Raw genomic sequence first — 26,132 nt, 5'->3', positions numbered from 1 at the left:
AACACCAACAGCTAATTCAACAACCTCAGATTTACAGCATGTAATGTTTAAAAGCTTCTATGTGCTTCTTTATATATTTTTAAAAGATACTCATTCAACTTTGTCACCACACATGCAACAGTGGAGATTTTTGTGGAGTTTCATAGTTACGTGCTTATCTTCAAAACTGGAAGAATAATTCCAAGTGATGCCACTTGGGCCTGAGCCATCTGCCTTGGCAGGGTCTATTGGATGATGGGTAGGCCATGTACTTTAGAAAATCTGATCTTAATAATCCAAAGCAACTCAGCTTTTTACTCTGATCGAAACACATCATTAACTGCATAATGCAGGATACAGGAGGTGACTAAGAACAAAACTTGGAGGAAACCAAGCATCTCATAAGCAACTGACAGGGACTACTGGCCCACAGATGGTAACTGTTTGAAAGAAAAAAAAAAGCAACCGTTATCTTAGAAAGTCAGAGTTGAGCTATATTTCTCTATATTTACTATATCAGGGAAATCTTCATAAAGTTGTTTGCAGCAAGTGGATGTGTTACTGTATTTGATAATGGGTCAGATTTATTTAAATTGACTGTATCTTCATGGACACTTACTCTAACCTGCACATGGAATCCTCTTAAGTTATTGCAGAAATGCTGCTGCAGATTGCTACAGGTGCTCTAGATTAAAGAAAAGAACTGTTCAGGTTTCCCACTGCTCACACAGCCCACTTTCAAGATCCATAGTTAAGATTTACTGTACTTTATCAGAAAGCTTTCCAAGATTGTTTTGACTTTTTCAATCATGACTATTTTCCTGTCCATTATTACTCATGCCTTCAAGAATTAGCCTTTAGAAATTTGACCAAAGCAATACCTGCAATTCTGAGGTTATAAGCCAAGGTTCATGCAAAATGAATTCCAAGCAGGGAGTATTATCTTGTATAGCTGCTCTGTGTTGAAGAGTTTTCAACTGGTACTTAGACACACATGCAGTATGCAAAAAGCTTTACTTTGACTACCAGTCTCCTTGCTGGTAAATCAACTGTTAGCTGATGGTAGAAGGAATTGTCCTAACCTAGCCCTGGGGCTCAGAGATGATATTCCTCTGAGTTGTACTTTGTGCTTTATTCTACTGGGTTCCCTTGTACTTTGAAGTGCTTTAGGATGCAGTTAGCTCATTACTTTTTTTTGCGCCCCCCTCAGTCACTAAAAGCTGTTGAAAGCCAGCTTATTCCCTTCCAATATACTATTACCTCAACTAACAAAAATATCATTTTAAAAATAAATAGAATTTAGCAAACGATGGACTACAATGAGTTTCGGGTTACAGATTTTTAAGCTGAGAAGGCACCAATCATTCAGAACCTCAGACATTCAGTAGCTTGCACATTTCTAGGCATTGACTCCATTGCTACCAACATTTCACATTATGCTTGTGCAATTACTTGAAACTCTTTCTCAAGCGGTATTATTTTATTATTACTTTTGTCAAAAATCGAAGTGGCATCTATTTGTTTAAACATAAACCTTTCTTATTACTCATTTTTAAAATTCCAGTTAAACTAAAACATGCACCTGGGATCCTTTTACCATTATTATAAGTGTATGTGGCTTATGAATTACAAGCATAGAATTATTTTTTGTATATTTAAGCATATCTTATTTCTCCCTCTTTTCCCCTGCTAAATATCATCTCTGGTTTTCCCTTGACTTTGTCGTCCAATCATCCTTCTAATTTCTTAGGTCAACTGAGGAATTAGCAGATAAGTCGTCATTTAGTCATTTTCATTCTTGTCTTGATCCATTTTCATATGTTCAGTACATTGTATAAAAATACTCAGGTCGTTTCTTAAAATCGTTTATGAATATAAACTGAATCAAAGTACTAATATTAAACCCTTAAAATATTTTGTTGTAAGACATCTTGTATTTGGCCTTCACTTTCCATTCTGTTTGGTAAGCAAAGAATTTTCCCTTTTTTCATATAAACAAATATGTTGATATCAAAGGCAGCTAGTCTTTCTCTGCCAAGTCTGAATTATATAAAATTGGAGTGTGCAGCTAAATATTTTAGGGAAGCTATACCAACACAACTAAAACACAGAGTTTTTTAGTCATACAAATCATAAACCCAGGCTCACAACGAATGCAATACTTTAAGAATAAAACATGCTACAAATTGATGCATGAAAGACGAAAACACATAAGAATAACCCACCATGGCGCCAGAATTATATTAGTCATGTTAAACTCTTCAAGTCGGAAAACCTGAAACAGAAAACTAAAGGTTTACCTAAAATTTGCCTGTTTAGTTTCGTTTGAATTTTTGTTCCCCAAGATTATGAACTTGTTCTAAATTCAGTCAACTTAAAACTATAGCATTGCTTTTTATGACATGGGAGAAATAAATGGTTTATTTTCCTTAAAATGTGGATGGATAGAGATTTAATGCTTATGAGCTTGATGGTATAGAATATATAATGTAATATATAGCATTTCATTATGGAACTGTCTTGCATTCCTGTGCCTCTACATCACGTAGTTAGATATGTAAAGGAGGCAGTTTTCAACTATAAAAATTTAAGATGCATACTTTATCAATAAAAATAACGTACAACTTGAGTGCAAATGAAAATGTAGGAAGTGAATGTAATTATTCCTCATAGGCATCATTTTAAAGTAACTTTGTTGAATAATATTTGATTTAAGGTGGGCAAAAAGAAGTTTTTGAAACTTGAGAGGCAGTCGTTGTCCCCCCTGCAAATAAGATAATTAGAATGTCATGAAGTGTATATGGAAAGCAACTGGCATTAGGGAAGATTGCATATATTTTGAATTTTTACTCAAATCTTATACATTTACTATTATCAGTCGATCTATATTCCATGCTACTTTACAGCACATTTTACTATGTGGTACTTGAAGAAAACCACCAAATTCTAAAAGAAATCATAAATCTAAATGTAGGAAGAGATAGAAAATAGAAAAACAAAATATGTTCAATGTTATCATACTCTCAGAGTAATGAACAGGTACTCATATCTCCTAGTATATGTAGAAATATAACAGATTTTATTGTGAAATAACTAATTACTGTTGTGTAAGAACAGTAACTTATTTTAAAAATCAGTAAAATATATAGAATCACTAAATAACATGCAGTAGCCAAACTGTTCCTTAAATTTTATAGTGCATAATTCCTGGAGAAAGGCAGTTCTTAAGTTTTTTAAAACTGGAGTGCATCATAAATCACATAAATTACCATTGGGTACTTAGCATATTTTAATATATTTTAAAAATTCTTTATTTCAAAAGAACCAATCCTTTATTTCTTGGAGAAATAGAACAGAAATAATATTTATATTCTCAACAAAACTTTCAGAGACAAATTCTGGTTTCAATGTAATTTTCCATACTTAAATGCATATATCATGACTATATGCTACCAAGGTGATTTTATCCAGAAGGTAAAATTCAAAATAAAGTTTTATACTATCTGTAGCTAAGGATTTTAAGTTTTTTTATTCCCATCATACTTCATGTCACAAACATACAAAAATGGCAACTCAAAAGAATCATCGTGAGTCTTAAAGTATAAAAATAAATTTTTCAGATTGCTTAAGTTATCTCCTCATTCTTAATTTAAAAATACCTCTGCCTTTATTATTGAATACCATTTCATTTAGCAGAAGAAATAATAGACATACACACTTATGAAATTTAAAGAGCATAGGACATGTCTAAAATAATTTTGATCATGTTTCCTGCAAAAGATGAGCAGCTTACATTTTTCAAATATTCAACCTCTTGTTGAATGCTTGATATCAAAATCTTGCATAAAATATTAAATGTTTTTCAGAGAAATTCAAGTATATTGTAAATATAGGATAAATACTATACTGTACATAGTTTTAAATGAAAGCTATTGAAATTCTCTACTAAGTTTGGTGATTTTTACCATTCTCCCTATAAGTAGCCATTAGAGGTAAAAAGTATCTTTCAATGTTGGTTTTTATAGATGTAGACACTGATACAGCTATTATAGGAAATGCTGAGGATTTTTCATGTTATTACATTAAAAAAATTCTCTATGGCCTAAATAATGTTAATATTTTTGTTATTCCAAATGTTCTAAGAATGAAAATTTTGAAAAAAAAAAAAAGCTTTATGGAATAATTAACATATATTTAGAAATTCAGATAAAACAGACCAGTCATATTTGATTCTGGAATGCATCCAGACCTCCTTTTTCACTTTTTTTTTTCCTTTGAACCACACTTTTTTCTTCCAAATAACATTTTCCTTATACTTTCTATTAGACATTAGGACTTGATGTTAACTGATAGATGTTTTGAGTCTTCATTTAAAAAGACCTTTTCTGCTAGGTTTCTTTTAATTGTGTGCCTTTCAAAGAGACTCCTCTCATTTCTAACCCTTTCTAATTTTCCTTTACCAGACTTTTAGTCCTACACTCAGCTGACTGACTGAGGCAGGTTGTGGAGAAATTTCTGGACATGTTGTTAACATCGGACACAGTGAGTGAGAAAAAAAAACCCAGCACAGTCACAGGGCAGGTTCAAGGAGAAGTGGCAGCTCCTGGAGATGAAAACTTACGTGTGTTTGCTGGTTGCCTGAAACACACTGGTTAAATTCAAATCCATTCATTTCTTCATTGTGTTTCTCCCTCTAAACCACTGTAATGCAAACCAAAAGGACCTTTATGGGTGTTTTTTATTGATGTGTGCAGATCAAGTGTATCTTTTTTTTTTTAGTGTATCTTTAATTAGTCCTGTCTGACATTTTCCACAATACGTTGAGTAGACAGTATTATATAAATATTTCTAGTGACTGTCTATGGAGGTGTTTGCCTAAATTTTTCTTAGATAAAGCCTTTAATGCTTTCACCCAGAATCCATAGAGGAGCTACCCGAGTTTGGGAAGTTTAGTGTTGCTCTTTGTACTTTAACTTTTAATATCAGAGCACATATTGAAACCATAAACACAATGAAAATTCAAAAAATATTCCGACGGTATTAGAAGAATACATCCCTTCCTTTTTTATCCTTAAAGAGCCAAGGACTTGGGGAGTGGCAGGAAGAAACATTCTTAAGATCTAAGCCCTGGACGCCATCCTGCGAGCGCTTAAAACCCTTAGAAACGTGCAACGTGAAGAACACCCCCTTTCGAAGTCTAAAACAATATTAGATTCCCAAAACATATCGGCAAAGAAAGCCTTACCGTCAAACGCTTGCAGCAGGTTCCAGCTCAAACCCAGACTGAAAAGTTGAGCAGCTGGTGAACAAAAGTTTTAACCTTTTTTTTTTTTTTTTAACGAAGTCTGCAAAACTAATTTCCCTCAAAATAGGGCTCAATTTCCGTTAAAGAAAGCAGCGCTAACAAATCTCAGAATTCCTGATCACTCCCACCCCATCTCACCTCTGAGCATTGGAAAACAATTCGAACTTTCACACGGATGTAAAGGTTTATTGCAAAGCCACTATTCTCCAGGATACTTAAAAGAAAAAGGAGATGGTCAGGCTGAAGCCTGAGGGACAGGGCTAGGGAAAAATGTTCTACCTTGGTGACATTTCTCAAAGATTAATCAATACATTTTCCTAATTCAAACCAGATGCCTGGCCCAGTTTGCTGTCCCCAATAATCCCATTAGCAACTTCCAAGACCTGACCCCCGTCCTCTGGACACCTGAGACAATGAAAGTAAGACGGCGACGCTCCTGGTGGCACATTTGGGGTCCCGGGAGGGATAGGTGAGCGCCGATATTCTCCTGATGCGACAAGTCCCAGGCAGGGCTCAACTGTTCCCGCAGCTCATTATGCGCGGCCAGCGTGCGTGCCTTGTGTAAACGACTTGGCCCCTAGCAGACAGTGTCGCCCTTCAAGCATGTGGCAGTATCAAAGCCCAGCCGTCGCTGGCATTAATTCACCGGTGGCAAGTTTTCTAAGTCCTTTTCTAGGATGCAAAATTGTAACCAGGAAGATCCGAACTTTAAGGGATACCCAAGTGTAATATTTGTTTGGTAAATGGAACCATGGCGGCGTGGGAGTGAAAGGGGTGCAATTAACTGATTGATTTTTTGAGCAGAAGAGAGATGGATTTCTGGAAGAAAAGAGGTGACAAGGGGTTGGCTCCTGAGGGAGAGGACTGGAAATGTACATGCAATATACACATCGCTTGTAACTAGGATGAAATCGCTTTAGAATACTCCTGATTCAGGAAAAGTTTTTCTGGGCGGACAAGTGGCAAGGAAATGGAGTGGGACCCGGAAATCGAGGGCGGTGTGGGGGAGGACATTTGAGGAAAGCAGGGGGAGACACCCCACCTGGGACCGCAGGTGAGGATGCCAAAAGCAGAACATCTGCGACTGTCACGGCCCCATGCTTTCTTCCACCCTACCAAGTCTCGTTCCTTGCGGCACAGAGAACGGCCCTTTCCTGCCGGTGGGGAACTTTTCCTGTATCCTCGAATCTGGCGTCTCAGCGCTCTAGCAACCCACCCACAGACACCAGCTGTATAAAAAGCTAGAAGTGCCACTGAGCCCATGACACGAGTTGATGCGAACTTGGAAAACCTTAATCTGAGTGCGCGCCAAACTAGCTCTGATTCTTTTCCTTAATCCTAACTCCTTTCGTGCTTCTCCACAGTTAGGCACACCCTAAGCTTTCCTGCAGGTGACAATGCCCAAGTGACACTGACAGGACACCTTTCATGAGAGAAGTGAGCACGTTGGACTCTGGGTGCGGGGTTGGAGCTGGCGGGCGCCACGGCGCGCCCCGGCCGGCGGAGCGGGAAAGGTAGCCGCTGCCCGCCGGGGCTCGGGTTTAGGCGCCCGGCGCGCCGCTTGCAGTCCAGGCTGTTGGCAGCGGCGGGCGGGCGTGGACGCGCTGCATGCGTCCAGCAGCCGATAGGAAGTGGAACTGGGAGCGCACTGCGCGGACTGAGCGGGAGTTTTGGAGGGAGTTTGCATGTGGTCAGCACTGGGCTCCTAAGCCAGCCCCCAGCTCACATTACACTCTATTTATAACCTCTCAGAGCCGTTTCCCCCTGAAAGCAGTTCTCTGGGACCACCTTCTTTTGGCTTCAACCTCTCCTACTCTTGACATCTGAGTAGCTCAGAGGGAAGCTTCTCCAGGTCCGAGTGTTTATATGTAAAGGAGACTGGCCGCTAGGGCTCAGGACCGGGATTATCCGAGCTCTGCAGAAACGCGGGCGGCTATTGCTTTGGGAGGGGGAAAAGTCACACGGTTTCCAGTGAAAAGTGACAGAGGGTGGTGGCGTTTGGAACCGTCGTGAAGTCTTCTGCCTGGAACCCGAGACTTGCATGCTATGGAACACCCGCTCTTTGGCTGCCTGCGCAGCCCTCACGCCACCGCGCAAGGCTTGCACCCGTTCTCCCAATCCTCTCTCGCCCTCCATGGAAGATCTGACCACATGTCCTACCCCGAGCTCTCCACTTCTTCCTCGTCTTGCATAATCGCGGGATACCCCAACGAGGAGGGCATGTTTGCCAGCCAGCATCACAGGGGGCACCACCACCACCACCACCATCACCACCACCACCACCAGCAGCAGCAGCACCAAGCTCTGCAAACCAACTGGCACCTCCCGCAGATGTCCTCCCCGCCGAGCGCGGCTCGGCACAGCCTCTGCCTCCAGCCGGACTCGGGAGGGCCCCCGGAGCTGGGAAGCAGCCCGCCGGTCCTGTGTTCCAACTCTTCCAGCTTGGGCTCCAGCACCCCGACTGGGGCCGCGTGCCCGCCAGGGGACTACGGCCGCCAGGCGCTGTCACCCGCGGAGGCGGAGAAGAGAAGTGGCAGCAAGAGGAAAAGCGATAGCTCAGGTAAGGGCGCGTCGGGCACCCTCGGCAAAAGGGGGCGGAGAGATGGGAAGATTCTCCCACTAGAGTGAGGCGGCGGGCGTTATGGGACAGGTCTTTTCCTCTCTGGCTCCTCGCCGCCAAAGTCGGCGAGGCTGCTTTGGTCCTTTTATTTGGGGGCACGTGTTTCTCCGAGGGCAGCACTGCAGCCAACTGCGTTAAACTCTCCAAGATTCAAACTAGTTTACCAGAGGGTTGAGAAAAAAAGGACAAGTGACAAGTGTGTGAAATCGATTGCGAAGCGTGACCTTCCATCTGAGCGATGGGGAGAGGAATGCGCCCTGGGATGCAGCGTCCGCTGGGCGTGCGTGCGGGTGCCTTTCCTTGACTTTTCCCGACTCTGAATGGCTCGATTTTTCCCATCGTTAACTGGATTTCCAAATTATTGCACAACATTTGGAACTTGCAGTGGAACTTGGCAGAGCACATGAGAAAAAGTTTTAGTTTTTTTTTTTTTTTTTAAATTCTGATTTCAGAGTTCTTTAAATAGCACCCTATTCCAAATGGTAAAATTTCTCTTTCTTGGGGAAGAAGATATTGTCTAGGAATTCAGAGGATTTTAAGGAATGTGTCAGAGAATGGGAACTAAATATACGCTCAGACCCTTGACGAAAGACGATTCTTTATTGTAGTTGTATTCATGTAATGCTAACCAAAAAGAAAATCTGAGTTTCAAAAGTGGAAAGTAAAATCCTCCTCCAGTTGAGTATTATCCGAAACAAGGACTGGGAAACTTAACAGCAACCCGGGTAGCGCTGCTACAAGTGGGTGTGCGTAGGAGGCGCTGATCTACGCGAGGATATCTTGAACCGCGTAGCAAAAGGGGAATCTTAACTAAACGCGAATGCTTGAAGGCACTGGCAGCCAACTAAACTTTAGCAATCCAGAGAAACTAAATAAAGCTTTGCAGTCAACTGTCAAAGCCCTTACCTGTCTCTGTCCTAAGGACATTGTTAAAAGATGCTTTATAAGGAGGGTATGAGCTTTCTTCAGTAGCTACGACGCAACCTGCGTCCCATCTTTTTGTAAGCTGTCGTTTATTTAATATAATATTTACGTATTTTCTTTCTTTGCGGCATTGGTTTTAAGAGCCCTGGAAGATAATTCCAGATACTGCTTTGAAAGACTGGATAATGTCTATCCTTTGTAATAATTTAGATTTCACATGAATGACAGTGATTGAGCCGCATATTTCATGTTCTTTTGCAGCAATGGTATCAGTTATTCTTCAGTGTGACTACGGAATGGGTTCTTCTCTCTCAAACTTAGAGTCTCACATTTACATTCCAAGGTCAGGGTGAACTTCTAATGCCCCATCACAAAATAGTTTTTATCCAAAAAGGTTTCCAGCAGTATCATTCATTTTTAATGGTTTTTACTAACCCTAAGTGAGACACTTTTCAGACAGAGTGGAAAAAGTTAATTATAGCAAGAAGGCTTCCATCTTCATTAGAAAACAAGTCATTTTTAGAATGCAGTCATCCTTTTATAGACTCAGCATTTGATATCACTGTAACTTTTCTGGGATAAGTTCTGAGTGCAGGTTAGCCAGGGACGCTTTTGCAATTTACCAGAGGCTCTTACTGTTCCTTGTACTTTCTGCAGTGAGAAACCTATATGATGGATTGTTTCATGCTTCTTCAACTGAACAAACGCACCTAAGTTTCTTAGGACAAACTGAATTTTCATATAGGCCTATGTTATTTTGATCAAGGAGAAATCAGGAAAGTGAGATCTAACAACTGACTCCCTTCAGTTATTTTAATAATGACTTTCTTAAGAAAATTGGTTATATTAATACTGCTACCGTCCTTTGGTGGGAAATAACCATATAACAAAATAAGTTTATTTTTTCATGCTGAAATTGATAATTAAAGTCCTGGAAAAAACAAAAGTTTTCATCAGATACATAAAATATTAATAGATTACATCTTGAATGGGAAATACAATTAATCATCACCAAGGGTAGAATCATTGGGAAGTTAGAATGAACTTTTTCTTTGATGGGATATTTTGAAACAGCTCTTCACTGTCTAAAAGGAAATATATTTTAAATTTCTTGTTGAATATATGTACAGTCTTTGAAAATAAAGTTTAAATAGCCAAATTTACTATTTTAGATAATATTTGTTAGATTCTTTAAGTAAATTTAAATTCAAGGTATCATTTTTTATTGGAATGATGTTGTATTTGGTCTTTTATAATTTATGCTCACAGCTATTTCATTTCATATTATTATAAGGGCACCTTGATCTAGCAGAAATTAAAGCAAAGTAGAAAGTCAGTGTAATTCTGACATATTATTAACACATATATCTCTAATTGCTTAGAGTACAGTTTTAATGTTTCAATGTTTCCAAAAAAACTGAATTAACATAATGTTGATACTCTTCAAATTTTTAAATTATATTTGACAAAACTCACACCATGCATTACACAGGCCATTTTTATTTTGTCAGACAATGTATAATTAGTATGTATTTCTAGTTGAGAGTGAATGTAGTACATAAATCCAGGGCAAAATCAGAACCAAAATTCTGTGTGCTTGCATCTCACAGATTGTATGTATATGTGTATGTGTGTACTGACTATGTGAAATTCTAATGGAATTTTAAGCACTGGAAAATACTGAAAAACAACCCCAATTTCATCCATGATAATGATGCTGAAACTGTAATAGTTAACATTTTTCAGTGTGCATTTGTATGCGTTTTGCCTCTCAAAAACACATGAACACACGCATACACAAACTCAAGAAGCTTAAGGGTCTAGAAGCAAATATTTACGGACTTTAGACTTCCACTGCACTTTATCAACAATTGAAAACAACAACGTTTAATAGAAAATCACACTATCTTTTATATATGTTAAGCATATTTGCAACTTTGAACCTGCTATGCTTTCTGGCATTATTATCAAAGCCAACATCTGCCACACCTTCAGAGGAACTCTTAGAAATCAAAACTTTACAACTGTACTTAAAGCAATCTATACAAAACAGGTGATTCTGAAAAAAAGTCTATAAATACTGTGAATTACTTCACTTCAGTTACCTTTGATTGTTCACCAAGCAACGTAGTAATAAGTATAAACTGCCTACTTTTCAGTTAGTAGATCAAAATAAATTAATCTAATTTTAGGTTTTAATGCAGGTAATATAAAGTATAAATGTATGAGTATCTTCTGTTTAAATTTATTGAATGAATATAAGTGCATATTTTATAAAAAATCAAAATTATATCAAAAAGGAGTGATTTGGGGTGTCAATTTTACAAGACTTTGAATCATATTAGATTCTTATAAAACTGTAAATATTTTATTATAGCTACAAGATCATAAAATATCTGTTGTCAAATTATGTCTGTCTGGCTCTGCAGATTGATAGGCAAGTATTAGGATAATATACTGGAAATTAAATACAGAGTAATATCTTACTTGCCCTACCTCTAGTATTATAATGTACTTTTTTCTAGATATTTCATCATGTTTTCTGAAAGAAAATAAGTTACATTATTATTCTTTTCTGTGTGACTGGATCATGACTTTCAGCATTTGCTTTAGAATTTAAAATGCAGTCTATTGGATGTGGGTGGTTATAGGCCAGTATTTGTATTGAACAAATTAAGTGCCTCAAATCTATGACATTTAAAAAGTAGCCATTTTCAGTCATTTTCTTGGAATAGTAGATTGATTTTAGATGTGAACATTTAAAGCAATGACCTGACATAAAAAAAAATTCTGAGTACCATTGACCTACATGAGTGTTTGCAAAATGATTACACTCAAAAGTCAAGAGCATTAATTCCTTCAGAATTAAGGTGCTTTATTGTGGAAAGTCAGCAATGATGGAAGGAAGAATGCAAATAAGTACTGAAAAAGTTTCCATTTCTCTGTAAATACCTTTATTTATAGTTATTTGAAAAGGAACAGCATCAAACATAATGCATGGCACTGCTAAAACTTTCATTTGAGTTAAAAACCCTCTCTCAAGCATTTTAAGTTTTAATCTTTGTTTACAGTAATCTTCAATGGAAACCATTATGTTGGTACACTGTAAGCTGATCGCCACTAATAAACCAAAAAATTTATTTTAAGCATTACCTTGTTTGTCTGTGTTTCGAGACATAGATCCTTCATCACAGGATTGGAATTTATCACAACTTATTTATTGTAAGACCTATTTAATTTTAAACAAAAATAAAATAACGAAGGGGACAACCCCTTACCTTGGATTCAGAGAAATATGGCAAACTATTGCTATATTTAGTGAAAGAATTAACTTTTTTAAAAAATAAATAACCTATGGGTGAATTAATAACTGACTTCTGTTAAGAAAGAAAATCTCCACATGTAAACCTATTTATGTATTTGGCCTGGAAATGATGCCAGTTTTATTCATTTACTACATTTAAATATATCTATGCTGGGCAATTTCATTAATTTACTGGTTTAAAAATGGCAGCCAGAAACACACAGAAAATGTGATGGCTTTTTAGATTTTCATTTCAAATAAAAAAACTATGTAATACAATAATATATTGTAGTTTTAAACCATGTTCACTTCAGTAATTTATTCTTAAAATTTCAGACCATTTTTTTTCCAAGAATTGCTATGATTATTACAAACATTTATGAGTGATAAATGATAAGGGTGAAAAATATTACAAAATAAAATACACACAGGAATTCCTTAACTAATATTTGTTGAGTTAATAGTTGTGGATGATTTATTTCTCATTTTCTTGTAATTTTGCCATATTGTTTCTTATAATAAAAATTTTGTGAGGAAAATATATTAGAAAAGGTATGAAGTAAGACTATCAGGAGTAGAATGTGCCCCCTTGATTATAATCATAAAATAAGAAGGATTAAATCTTGAGTAACCAGCTAAATTACATATCCTGGATTATTGCATTGGTGACTGATTCCAATGGTTAAATTAGAAAAAATGGTATAAAACACAAACCAAGGCCAAAGTGCACAAAGTAGAAATTGTATTTTTATTCAAACGGCAAAACGCATTTTATTGTTGTGACTTCTTTTATGTGTTTTAGTCATTAATATGATTTACTTATCAATAATAAGCTTTTTGTAAAGGTTGTAAATAAAATTAAACACTAACACTTCCTATTTTTGTTATGATACTTTTATGATTTTTTTTCTCAGAATAGTTGTGTCAAACTGAAACCCTCGTGTAGAGATGAAGTGACACAATAATAAAGAAATATGAATTGCAACACTGCCTTATTCTCCATACTAATTCTAAATCATAGTCATCAGTGAAGTTCAAAATCCAATTGCAAAAAACCTTTTAGAATGTTTTATTGCTCTGATGAAGTAAAACTTAAAATAGTAAAGGTCACTTTGGGTCTCAGACGTCAATTTGCATTACCTGTGTAGAGGTAGAATTAATTTAAATTGGAGCCCCTTTTTTCTGATGATTTTCTACTTACCTTATAGTAGGGTAAGGAATTTGTTTTCTCTTTAAGAAATCGTGTTAGATTGTATTTTAGGATACAAATAATAAATAATATATCTATTAATCAATCTGTATAAAATTCAGATGTCGCTTTTTGTTCAGATGTTTCAGACGTTTTCATACTTCAGAGTAAATGTTTCTCTTTAAAATCTTTAAAAAATTTTTTTTATTAAATTAACAAAAAATTACTTGGGAAAAATATACATTCATTTGGGATTAAATGAGTCAATTATTAATACTCCTCTATATTTGGAATTTGAATTATATAATTAAAATCCACTTATTCGTGAAAAACTTTTTATAATGTCACATTTTCCACAGCAATATAATGTTTCTGAATGTAATACATTACTGTCTGAAAATCTGATACTGTGTATTGGAATATTGATTTTGTAGGGCTCTGAAATTATTGTATGATATGTTTTTTGATCTCTTCCATGCACCTATGAATAAGAAAAATCAGGTAAAATAGGTATTAATGTGTATACATTTTTGGAAGGGGTTTATATGAAGAAAATTCTTTCAAAAATAATTACGTTGCTGTCTTATCCTATATAGATTTAAAAATTAACAAATTGGAACTTCAACATATCTAATACCATAGTTATGGTACTTTTCAAAGTTAGCATTTCCTTAAAATTTTTTAATTCTAAAATATTTATATTTTTTGGCGACTTAATTCTTACAGCCTTGGAATTTTTACTTTTACAGCAGATACAAGTTTAGTAGGTAATAACTCGTGGTAGTGAAAAACATTAGGGTTTTGTTTAAAGACTTAAATTCAGAAATCATTGCTCTTCTTAGAATCAATTCAATTAGAATATTTCAAATGTATTTAAACATCCTAGTGTTGTGGTTGTTTTTTGTGTTTTTTTGGTACGTCTTCTTTCTAAGATGTTTTAGGTATGTTTCTTGAAGCTGGATAGACTATAGTGGTTGAAATTGTAAATATAAGGTGTTTAGTTTTTATAGTTTATAGTCCCTACTATATTTTAGTAGAAAGGGTAATCGTAGAAAAGACAGGGAAGATGCTGAACTCGGACTTGGCGGCTACACTTAAAGCACACTTTAAAATAATCTATTTATATAAATGTATGTATATACACTAATAGAATCTCAAATTTAATTTCTTCAGAACAGATCATGTGAACGAAAGTATCCACATTAAAGACTATAATATGATGTTAAATGTTGCAGTTACAAAATAAAATATTAAACGTGGAGCATATACAGCTATGTGGAGAGTCCTAAAGACTGAACCTGATAATCGATGATAGTTATAAAATCAAATCTGCCAACACCCTGCCGTTTTTCTTTTGTCTTTCTCTTCTTCTGGCTCTTTATTCTGCATACATTTCAAGAGATTTCCGTAATGCTACAAGGAAAAAAAAAAATCCCAGTTATCTTACATGACTGTGGGCAAGAAAATGATTAAGATGAAGTCATCTCTCTCTCAGACTGTGTGGAAACCTAGCGGAGGGTCCAGCTTCAGTTGGTGGATGCCAGTAGAATTTTAAAGGCCGAGAATTTTGCTCTTTGAAAATACAGCTTTAATGCTTTGCCAGAAATGACACCCAAATAAAAACTTATTTTTGCAAATGATAGTTATTTGCAAGTGTACTGGCGAAATACATTCGGTGTCTGTAGAGGCGGCTTCTTACAACTTTCTGGACTGCATAGAAAACTTTTGGATTCTTAGCCTCCTGAAAAAGTAGCAAAGAAAACTGAAGCATATTATTAGTTAAAAAAAAAAAAAAGTGTAAAATGGGCAGTGACTTTCATCAAAGAAATAAATGAATACCAAGTAAATTTTACAAATGATTGATTTTATTGTGGTAGTGAGAACACGCAGTTCAGGAAAATAGAATTGTGCCATCAAAAACTTAGTGGGAACTAAATTGATGAAAAGTAGCTTTGATTTTTTAGGATGCCAGTAATTTATTGAATGGCTTTCACCTTTTAAGAACCATACAAAGAGAGATTTACTTCTAATTGTGTAGATTGACATTAAGTGATATCTCTCTTCTTTAATATTTTTCAAAAATAAAATGAATTTTCAGGTATTTTTCTGCCTGACAAAGAAAGTCTCCCCAACTACATGCTATGTTTACTTTGGATTTTTTTTTTTCTCCTTATTTGTCGTGTAAACGGGTGTGGACGTATTAAACTAGAGAGCATCTAGATGTAAATTGCTAAGAAAGACCAAAATGGCATGAAAACCAGCTGTTAGACACCTAAATTTAGGGGCTGCTGCCACATGCATTTCCAAGATTATGATCTTTTGAATGTCTACCTTCAAAATTCAAGGAATCCTGCATGCCTTTTCTTCCCAAACTATTCTTCGTTCCTAGAAGAAGAGCACCACATTTTTTTCTTGGATACCCAAATGTTTGGGAAAATAAGAAGGAGCAGCCCCCCCCCCCCTTTTTTTTTTTTTTTTTTTGCAGTTTTAGTCAGTAGTTGATAGATCACAAAGGATTTATCTAATTTCTTTGTCATTCTCTTAGTAAAATTGGTGGCACACTCATAGGGATGATTGAAGAGAGCTTGATGCTGACTATCTGATGGTGGGCAGTGTGTTGAGAAGCAACGGGATGGAGAACTACCCAGGGTCTGCCCACAATGGGAAAATATTAGCACCTCTAAACATGATAGGGCGAAGAGAGGGAGCTTTTACACTGGAATCCAGTGAGAGCAGCAGAACAGAAGCCTTCCAGCAAAGTTGGGACCTCAGGTAGAAGTTTGCAGCCCAATTCAAATGTCTTGCAATAGCCTCCCTTTCATGCTTTCCAATCCCCTTCTGTTGCGTCCCTTTGGCCAGGTGTATTCAAAAGATGGGGCTTCCCTGTTGGCTCAGTCTGTAAAGAATCTGCCTCCAATGCAGGAGACATGAGTTTGATCCCCGGTCAGGAAGAGCTCCTGGAGAAGGGAATGGCAATTCCCTTCTAGTCAATTCCAGTATTCTTGCCTGGGAGATTGCATGGACAGAGGAGCCTGGCAGGCTACAGTCAATGGGGTCACAAAAAGATGGACACAAGTGAGCAACTAAACCACCACCACAATCAGAAGATAGAGAAGCAGGTCACTCAGGTCTCGGTGGATAAAATCCTTAGATATCAACCTAAAGGAATGCAGGCCACAGAAGGGAAATGTCAAGAGTTGTTTTGCCTCTGTCTCTTGCTAACTATGATTTAACTTCTCTGTAGTGTAGTTTCCTAAAAGTTGAAGTGACTCAATAAACATAAAGTACTTAAAACAGTGTCTGGCTCAGTAAGTACTGTTGTTTTTGTCTTCTATCAATGTAGGTACAATTTGTTTGTGGGTATTCACGATCAAAAAACAATCTCTGTCTTATGTTGCCTGTTTATTTGTGTTTTACTAGTAATATGCTGTAGGAAATGTTACTGGCCTGAAAGATTATTTTAAATAATCCTCAACTATCCTTAGAATTATACATCCATCGCATGCCATTTTCCTGAAATGCAGAGTGAGTTTTAAACCAACCTTTATGAGAAACTCAAGTTGCCTTCACTTAATAACTCCTAAGATTCCCATTCCATTGCCTTTTTTGATTGGATATCTCCTAACCTTTCTCAAATGTCTTCTACACTTCTCCATCGACCACTTGTTTTCAAGAGGAAGGTACAAAGAGGTGTTTAGTCAAGAGGGAACAGAACTTAAACCAAAAGGTTTTTTAAATATGACAATGAAATGTCAGGTGTCTGTTGCCATTGTTAACTAGGAAGTTGGACAGAACATTTTGCTGCTGAGTTATAAAGTTCATTGCTGAGAGAATTTACATATTGTTAATGTGTAATATTAACAATATTAACATTATGTAATTATGTAATATTGTAATTGTAATGTTGTAATTACATAATATTGTAATTATGTAATATTAACAATATGTTAATATTGTTAATAAGAACATTGCTATTTTGAGTGGTTCCATTTGGAGACCCTCATGAATAACAAATCTGCAAAAACTTGAAAAAAAAACCTAAAACTGTATTATATCTCACATTAAATACAAAAGGACAGTTTTATAATGGTGGTAAGTTCTTTTTTCAAAGCAAATATTTATTTGTTTGTGAATTTACTTATATTTAATAAATTGTTGATAACTATTGCTTAGGTTGAGGGAATAGAGTGCAAAACTCACCCCAAGTTGTAAATTGTGGGGGATTAGCTAGTTTCATTCTATGCAGCTTACTCACCTCTTCTAGGCCTGCAGTTTAATGTGGGGAAATTCAGAAATATATTTCAGAGACATTTTATATTATTATATATGATCGTCTGTGGCAGTTGCTTTTGAATAAATAGTGAAATCAGATACTGTATTAAAATTCTAAATGTCCAGAGCTAACTCTTTCAAAGTTCTTAGACTGACAGCAGTTTAATTCCTAAAATGAGAGTTTCAAAGAACTAGTGATTGCTTCTCTTCTAGATCATGAAAGGGCAGAGAGCAGGTACATGGAGAAGAACAAAACATTAAATGTTCAGTAATACACAGAAGTGACAAGGAAGGGCTGACTGCATCAGCTATTTCATTCCTTTTGGCTTTCAGGATAAGCTTGATTTGTCAGTCTTCTTACTGACTTATAATCTATAATGTTTCAACAGATGATTAGAATTATCAAGACACTGGAAGGGACCCGAGCCATCACCCAGTTCCATGAGTGCATTTTTTGATGAGAGAGTGCACCCAGTGAAGTGAAGTAATGTCTGTCAGTTCAGCCAAGTAGTGCCAGCTGAACTTCCATATCCTGACTTCATTCAGCCTAGTGCCCTTAAAAGGAAAATCTCCCAATTTTTCCCAATAAAAGTAAATTACAGCATCATTTAAAATGTTGGCTATTGCTTTTGAGCTAATAAAAGTGTATTTGACAAAATGCTTTACCTGGGTGTAAGCTACCTCTCTCTGAATCTGAATTTATGATTACCTTGGTCATTTTTCACTGTTTTATGAATATGAACACTGTTATTCTTTTTTAGCTTCTTTCTTAGTTTTCTGATGGCATAGTTCTTCCTATGGGTTACCATTATCCCTGTATATTTTTGATCCCTCATACAATGAACCATAGCATTTTAAAGTTGAATATCTGGTAGTGTGCTGATGGACTTTGTTATATGATGTTTATAAGTAATAGGTATTTATGTAAATGGAATCATATTTTGGGTAGCCATTTGTGAACTGAAGACTGTTTCCTGTTTTAAAATGTTTAATGTGCTACTAATAGATTTTGTTTAGTTAGACTTTACCTATAATATATTTGCATTTTGTATTGAGAATCATAAATAACTACAGGTAGACACCACACAACTTTCCCTTGTCTCAAGTCTTAAATCTAACTCCATTTAAAAATAAGTATTGATCTTATTTTTTAATTGAATACAATCTTTTTGCCCAGAATGTGCTAAGGGATGTTAATAATTGGCCATTTTTTGCCTTTGCTAAGCAGGCATACCTTCCCTGTTTCTCCTCCGGTTCTGCCGACACTCGTCTTCCCCACAGTCTGTAAACACCAGACCCATCTGCTCATCCCCAATGCAGAGAACCACATAACCTCTGGAACACTCTAACACTGAACTCTCACGGTAATTCCAGATCCTTGGTTCTTACTAGACTCTCAAAAACAAAATTAAACATAAAATACACAGTTGGTTCTTCCAAGAATTTTTTTTTACCCTCTTTTGTCTACACACAACTCTGTTTCCAATTTAAAATAAATAATTAGTCTTCTACCTAGTTTGATGATTTTCCACTCCTTTTCCAGCAGACTTAACTTCAAAACTCAGTCATGCTGCTTTTTCCTGCACTGCTGCTGCTGCTACGTCGCTTCAGTCGTGTCCGACTCTGTGCGACCCCATAGACCGCAGCCCACCAGGCTTCCCGTCCCTGGGATTCTCCAGGCAAGAACACTGGAGTGGGTTGCCATTTCCTTCTCCAAGCCCAAATACATTCCATTGCTTACCATTCCTTATTTTCTATATTTTCTTCATATTCCTACTTCGATGTTTCTTGCACTTAATTTTGTTTCCCCCCCAGGATTTCTGATGTAGCTCTCTCTTCTCAATGTATTTACTTATGTTCATTCTTCCCTAATGAAATCCTTTATTCAACATATAATCATATTTGGACTTTGTAATTTCTCTTCTTGAAATTCTGCATTAAACTGAAGGTATTCTGTACTTACAGTACGAATGTTTCATTATAGGCTTTGATGAGTATGCATGGAGTGGCTAATAGTTGCCAATGATACAACACTAGATTTTACTTGTGCTGCTTCTTGTGAGCTGTCACGTTTTGTTTAATATCATATATATCTAATATAAATTATATATTACAAACAATTAAATGTCTAACATAATCTCATACACATAATATATACATAATCGTATAAATACACTTAGATCAGTTTTTTTCTGTCAAAGTCATCTTTCATTTAATCTTTGAAATACAGTGTGAAATGTTAGTTTAAAACTATCTTCTGATAATTCCTAATGTGAGTACCTAAATACATATAGTTTCATTCAAGAATCTTTCCCACAAGATTTTCTGCATCTTCTATTTTTTAAGGAATGCTAATATTACTTACTATCCAATGTTTATTTTGTTTGCTTAGGATTTAGGGGTATATGTTAATTGCATTCCATCTAACAGTCTCCCAACCCAATCATTTAAGGCTTTATTGACCAGCTGGGTCAATTGGTCTGATACTGATTTTGCTTTTGTTTTTTTAAAACCAGTATTTCCTCAATAAACTTGTTTATGTCTACCTCTTTTTAATAATTTATTATTTTGAGAAAATTGTATAATCACATATAGTTATAAGAAATAATAAACAAGGATCTCAATGTGCTTTAGTTTTCCCCAGGGTTAATATTATAATATAATAATATAACCAGAAATTGATCTTGATAAAACTTGCTAATCTTACTCGAATTTCACTAGTTCTGTTGTACTTCTGTGTATATTTATGCATGTGTGTGTGTAATTAGCTCTGTGCTGCCTGCCAGATTTAATTTTATTTTGATCCTGTAGCCTATAACATCTTTTTCCTATATATATTTATTATTTTCATTAAAATACAGCTTGTGACAACTTCCCAGGTCAATACTACTCTAAGTTAATCATTGCACTTCTCTTACCACATTTATGTCTGTATACTGCATAACAACACAGTTAAAGTTTGCCTCATGGTTCTCTTTGCTGTTCCTATTCCACATGTCTCTAGTCTGTGATTTGCATTACATGTATTCACAAAGAAAAAGTGTGCCTTCTTTATCTTTTAATGTGGCATTTTGCATTAGGATAGGTGCACAGAAGTGCTTGGTAAATCCCATTTGGGGCATAGAAAATGCTTCATTAATGTTGAATGAATTGTCTATAGCAGGGGTTTTCTGAAATTCTCGGTTCCAGGATTCTAGTAGTTGGCAAATTCAGAAGATTGTTGGCCAATCCATAAGGGAGTTGAATGAATATTGACTTTAAGTAGTTATCTGTATTTGTTTCTGAATGATTTTTATGGATGCTTTCTAAAGTGAAATACCTTTGATGACATGGCATATATTTGCCGTTTGTGAACTGATGAGGCATAGAAACATACATTTGTTAGAAACTTTATAAATCATCAAAAATCGTCCACCTTTGAAGAGGTAAGATGTGTTTATTTTTGATAATTCAGTGATTATTAAGCCAATTTCCTGTTAACTAATATATAGGAATGCCTCATTCCATTATTTGGGAGTAAGATGTGAGATTCTCTGAACATTCTGTGCAGCTATGCTATGAATTGTTGAGCTTTTGCACATTACATACAGCCAAGTAATCATAGTACTTAAAATATCTGTTTAACAAAGCCAAAAAAATTATATTGAACTTGAAATTATCAGGCAACTGGGGAAAATATGGAGTATTAATCCATATTGTAGTATTGAATAGTGGCACAGATAGTTGGTGATTTGAAAAAGAAGATAGATTATTTTCTAATTTTTCAAGTAGACTGAATTTTAAAAAAGAAATGTAAGGTCCCTTTTCTGAGCACCCTGATATAGTGATGCTGATTCAATCTATGATGCCTCAGTCTGTATCATTCTGCTTTGAGTATAACTAACTGGCTAACCAGATCACACAATGGTATGTGATTAGAGAATTTGGATCCAAGACACTGACAAGTGACCACACATGAGGTGGCCTGGCTATTAAGGAAAAGAACAGTGACAGAGGAGTGGGAAAGCTAAATAAAAATCATCTCACTTGTTTTGAGTTTAGTCATGCATCACATGAACTGTCTCATGAAAAGAAAGTTTGCAACAAGACTACTTGTCCAAGTAAATTAGCATTTATTTCTATAAAAAAGTAAAATTAATCCATACTGCAAAACATTTTAATAATTTTTTAAGAATCTATTATCCATGACTCTGACACTGATTCTATTTTAATAATTCCTTCAACTCATAAAGAAAAATAACTCTCAGATTTTACATGCTTCTGGACCTTTTTGATAACTTGGTATCATAAGATTAATTTAGGGTTTCCCAGGTGGCACGATTGGTAAAGAACCAACCTACCAATGCAAGAGATGTAAGAGACAGGGTTTGATCCTTGGCTTGGGAAGATCCCCTACAGGAGGGTGTGACAACCCACTCCAGTATTCTTGCCTGGAGAATCCCATGGACAGAGAAACCTGGTGGGCTATAGTCCATAGGGTCACAAAGAGTTGGACATGACTGAAGGAACTTAGCACACACATATGCATAAGGTTAATTTATTCAGACCAGTAACTCTCAACACTAATGTTACATTGGAATGGTCTGGGAACTCTCAAAAAATTCTAATACTTCATAGATTATGATTATGTTATTCTAGAGTAGATCTGGAATTTACAAAAATTTATAATAGAAAATCATAATATAAAAGAGTAGAGATAATAATATAATGAACACTCAGCATGGCACATCTTAACTCATTTATGCCATTCTACTCCTCCCTTGCCTTGTCCCAATTACTTTGAAACAAATCTCAGGTAGCTTGTTATTTCATCTGAACACTGATACTTTTAAAAAGCTCTCAAGTGATTCTAACATATAGCCAAGACAGAACTACCAATAGAACATTCTTGTTTCTAGGTTGAAAATTTATGAGAGGCAGAGACTCTGTATTCTAAATCTTATCCTTTCCTTCACATGGAGAGCTTTGTTAGACATGGTCGCTCAATAAAATATTACAAAATTACTAGAAATGCCCATTTCTGTGTTTATCACCAATAATCATATTAGTCTCCTGTGCTGTGTAGTACGGTAGTACTAGCCATATAAGACTATTTAAATTTTGATTAATTAAAATTAATTAAATTTAAAAACCAGTTCCTTTGTATTAGTAAACACATTCCAAATACTCACTAGCCATATGTGGATACTGGCTAATGTATTGAACAGTGCAGATATAGAACATTTTGATCTGTTAAAAAGTCTAATTGAACAGTGCATCCAGACAGCTTTACTACTCTGTTCAGCTACTGAAAGAGTAATCAATTCAATTGTTCAGTGGTAAATTAAAATGAAGTAAATGAAGAATTAAAAAGCAAATGACAACATATGATGAATGTAAATGTAAAAAATAATAGAATTTTGGAAGTGGGAAGACAAACAATGAAAGCATATTAAAAAATGTAAGGTCAACTAGGGAGATTCTTCAGAAGGCCTCTTGAGGAATAGGGAGGAGAACATTTTTCTGGGAAAGGGTGGGGAACATGCCAGGAATTAGGCTAGATTTTCCAGGGAGAAAGTATGAAAACTTAATAGAATCAGACAGTGGCAATTAATGAGAAAGAGTTATTGACTTTCAAAGCCTCTCACAAGATCTGATCTTTTACAGTCCCTGGTATGAATTCCAGAATTTCAAGTCAGGTAGCTGACAAACTGAAAGAGCATATTAGACAAGACTTTTTGGGGGAAGAAAATGAGGATAAAGTATTCATCTTGGCGTTTGAAAAGAGCAAATGCAAGGAAAACTGAAGTATAAGGAGACTCACAGCTGTCCTGTGAACCATCTGGGTCTGCTTGGCTGCAGCCATACATTACACGATGAAGCTGCCAACCGCAGAGTTCTGAATATGTGGAAAGCAGGACTATTCATCAGAGGATTCATTTTTAACAGAGATTAATTGGTAACTAATTGATACTTGAACTGCTAGTGATCTGTGGGAGAAAAGGCAATATTAACACTACATATTAAGCCAAGATACCGCAGGATACTTTCACGTTAGAATTTATGAGTTGAGAGTGTATGCTCATGTAGGAAAGTATAGAAAAACATTAACAATTGTGTTCAGACCATCTTAGAAATGCAAAAAAAAAAAAAAAAACAAACACACATTACATTACTGGGCCAAGCATATGTAAGTGTCCAGGCAACTCTCATTGTTTTTTGAGAGGTTTTGGAACAGAATCAGGCCAGACCAAATGTAATTTGTAATAAAGTTTTATTGGCAGTGTAGAAGACGAGTAAGGAAAACATTTTAGTAATTTTCAGTGAGTGAAATTTATGAGTTTGCTTTTATATTGAAAATTTGCTCATAAGATGTTGGTGGCCATTGGTGTGTGAATGTGTGGATGTGGTAATCTCTATTACTAATAGCAATTTTTTTTTTTTTTACTTTTTTCCCCAGTTTAAAAAGTGTGCTTTTACCATGGACACAGTAATGATGGGTTATATTTTTTATAAAAAACACTTAGAATAAATAGTCTGCACAGGCAAAGCATCTCTTTTTTTTTTTAATAAAACATCTTTAATTAAAGTATGACAGTTGATTGCAATAAGGTAGTTGAATGGATGTTAGTACACAGTATAAATAGGTGAAATCCAAGTTGGATGGTTTTACCTTGAAAACTCAGGTTGTGAGAAAGTCAAAATAAACCTATAGAAAATTTAAATATGTTATTCAAAGTGGGTGGAATAAAGAGGTTCCACAATTTAACTGTTTCCTAAAGAGGTGCTGAATGAGAGAGAGACTGCTTTATACAAGAGTCAAAGGCAGAAAAAGGGATTTTACTCACAAGATAGTTGTGCCTCAGTTCTGTGTCTCATATCTGTCTCAGTTCAGTTCAGTTCAGTAGCTCAGTCATGTCCGACTCTTTGTGACCCCATGAATCGCAGCACGCCAGGCCTCCCTGTCCATCACCAACTCCAAGAGTTTACCCAAACTCATGTCCATCGAGTCGGTGATGCCATCCAGCCATCTCATCCTCTGTCGTCCCCTTCTCCTCCTGCCCCCAATCCCTCCCAGTTTCAGGGTCTTTTCCAATGAGTCAACTCTTTGCATGACGTGGCCAAAATATTGGAGTTTCAGCTTCAGTATCAGTCCTTTCAATGAACACCCAGGACTGATCTCCTTTAGGATGGACTGGTTGGATCTTCTTGCAGTCCAAGGGACGCTCAAGAGTCTTCTCCAACACCACAGTTCAAAAGCATCAATTCTTTGGCGCTCAGCTTTCTTCACAGTCCAACTCTCACATCCATACATGACCACTGGTAAAACCATAGCCTTGACTAGACAGACCTTTGCTGGCAAAGTAATGTCTCTGCTTTTCAATATGCTATCTAGGTTGGTCATAACTTTCCTTTCCAGGAGTAAGCGTCTTTTAATTTCCTGGCCGCAGTGACCATCTGCAGTGATTTTGGAGCCCCCCAAAATAAAGCCTGACACTGTTTCCCCATCTATTTCCCATGAAGTGATGGGACCAGATGCCATGATCTTAGTTTTCTGAATGTTGAGCTTTAAGCCAACTTTTTCACTCTCCTCTTTCACTTTCATCAAGAGGCTTTTGAGTTCCTCTTCACTTTCTGCCATAAGGGTGGTGTCATCTGCATATCTGAGGTTATTAATATTTCTCCCGGCAATCTCGATTCCAGGTTGTGCTTCTTCCAGTCCAGAGTTTCTCATGATGTACTCTGCATATAAGTTAAATAAGCAGGGTGACAATATACAGCCTTAACGTACTCCTTTTCCTATTTGGAACCAGTCTGTTGTTCCATGTCCAGGTCTAACTGTTGCTTCCTGTCCTGCATATAGGTTTCTCAAGAGGCAGGTCAGGTGGTTTGGTATTCCCATCTCTTTCAGAATTTTCCACAGTTTATTGTGATCAGACATAAATACTCTCATATTTTCTCTACTCTTCTTATAATACGAAAAACAAAATGCAAAAAATTCTCATTTTACCTTTTCTAACACAATTCATTTTCGACTGCCTGTTAAGGAAGCTGTATTAGTATTTTAGATAAAGCTGAATTCCTTTTTTAAAAAAATGACTCAGAGGATGACTGAATAAATGGTGGTGGTGTTGTTTAGTCACTAAGTCATGTCCTATTTTTTTGCCACGCCATGAACTGTAGCCTGCCAGGTTCCTCTGTCCATGGGCTTCTCCAGCTAAGAATACTAGAGTGAGTTGCTATTGTCACCTCCAGGGGGTCTTCCTGACTCAGGGATAGAACCTGGTTCTCCTGCATTGGCAGGCAGATTCTTTACTGCAGAGCCACCAGGGACCCCAAAAGGGTGAGATGCATCCCTGGGTGGGCTCGAACCACCAATTTTTCAGTTAACAGCTGAACATGATAACCGATTGCACCACAGAGACACAAAATAAATGGTAGTTAGTTTCAAATTATAGCCTCCCCCTGGTCCCAGAAATACACAGGATACACACAATACCTTAGGTATTTCAGTAGCCTCATCATTCATAAACTCAGACATAATTCGCTAAACGGGTAC

General features: G+C 36.2%; 1 protein-coding gene across 1 annotated transcript in view; it reads left to right on the top strand.

Annotated features, from left to right (window-relative positions):
- Nucleotides 1-7,042: 7,042 nt before the first annotated feature.
- The window catches only part of MEOX2 (mesenchyme homeobox 2), a 75,167-nt gene continuing 56,077 nt past the window's right edge, over nucleotides 7,043-26,132 (top strand). The window contains exon 1 of the mRNA XM_006066994.4: nucleotides 7,043-7,844. Coding sequence (XP_006067056.1) covers nucleotides 7,331-7,844 — 514 coding nt within the window. The 5' untranslated portion in view covers nucleotides 7,043-7,330. The remainder of the gene's footprint in view (nucleotides 7,845-26,132) is intronic.

This window comes from Bubalus bubalis, chromosome 8 (assembly GCF_019923935.1).
Source record: "Bubalus bubalis isolate 160015118507 breed Murrah chromosome 8, NDDB_SH_1, whole genome shotgun sequence".
In the NCBI taxonomy this organism is placed as follows: Eukaryota; Metazoa; Chordata; class Mammalia; order Artiodactyla; family Bovidae; genus Bubalus; species Bubalus bubalis.
The sequence above is the reverse complement of the archived record's forward strand: the minus strand, read 5'-3'. Positions and strand labels throughout refer to the sequence as shown.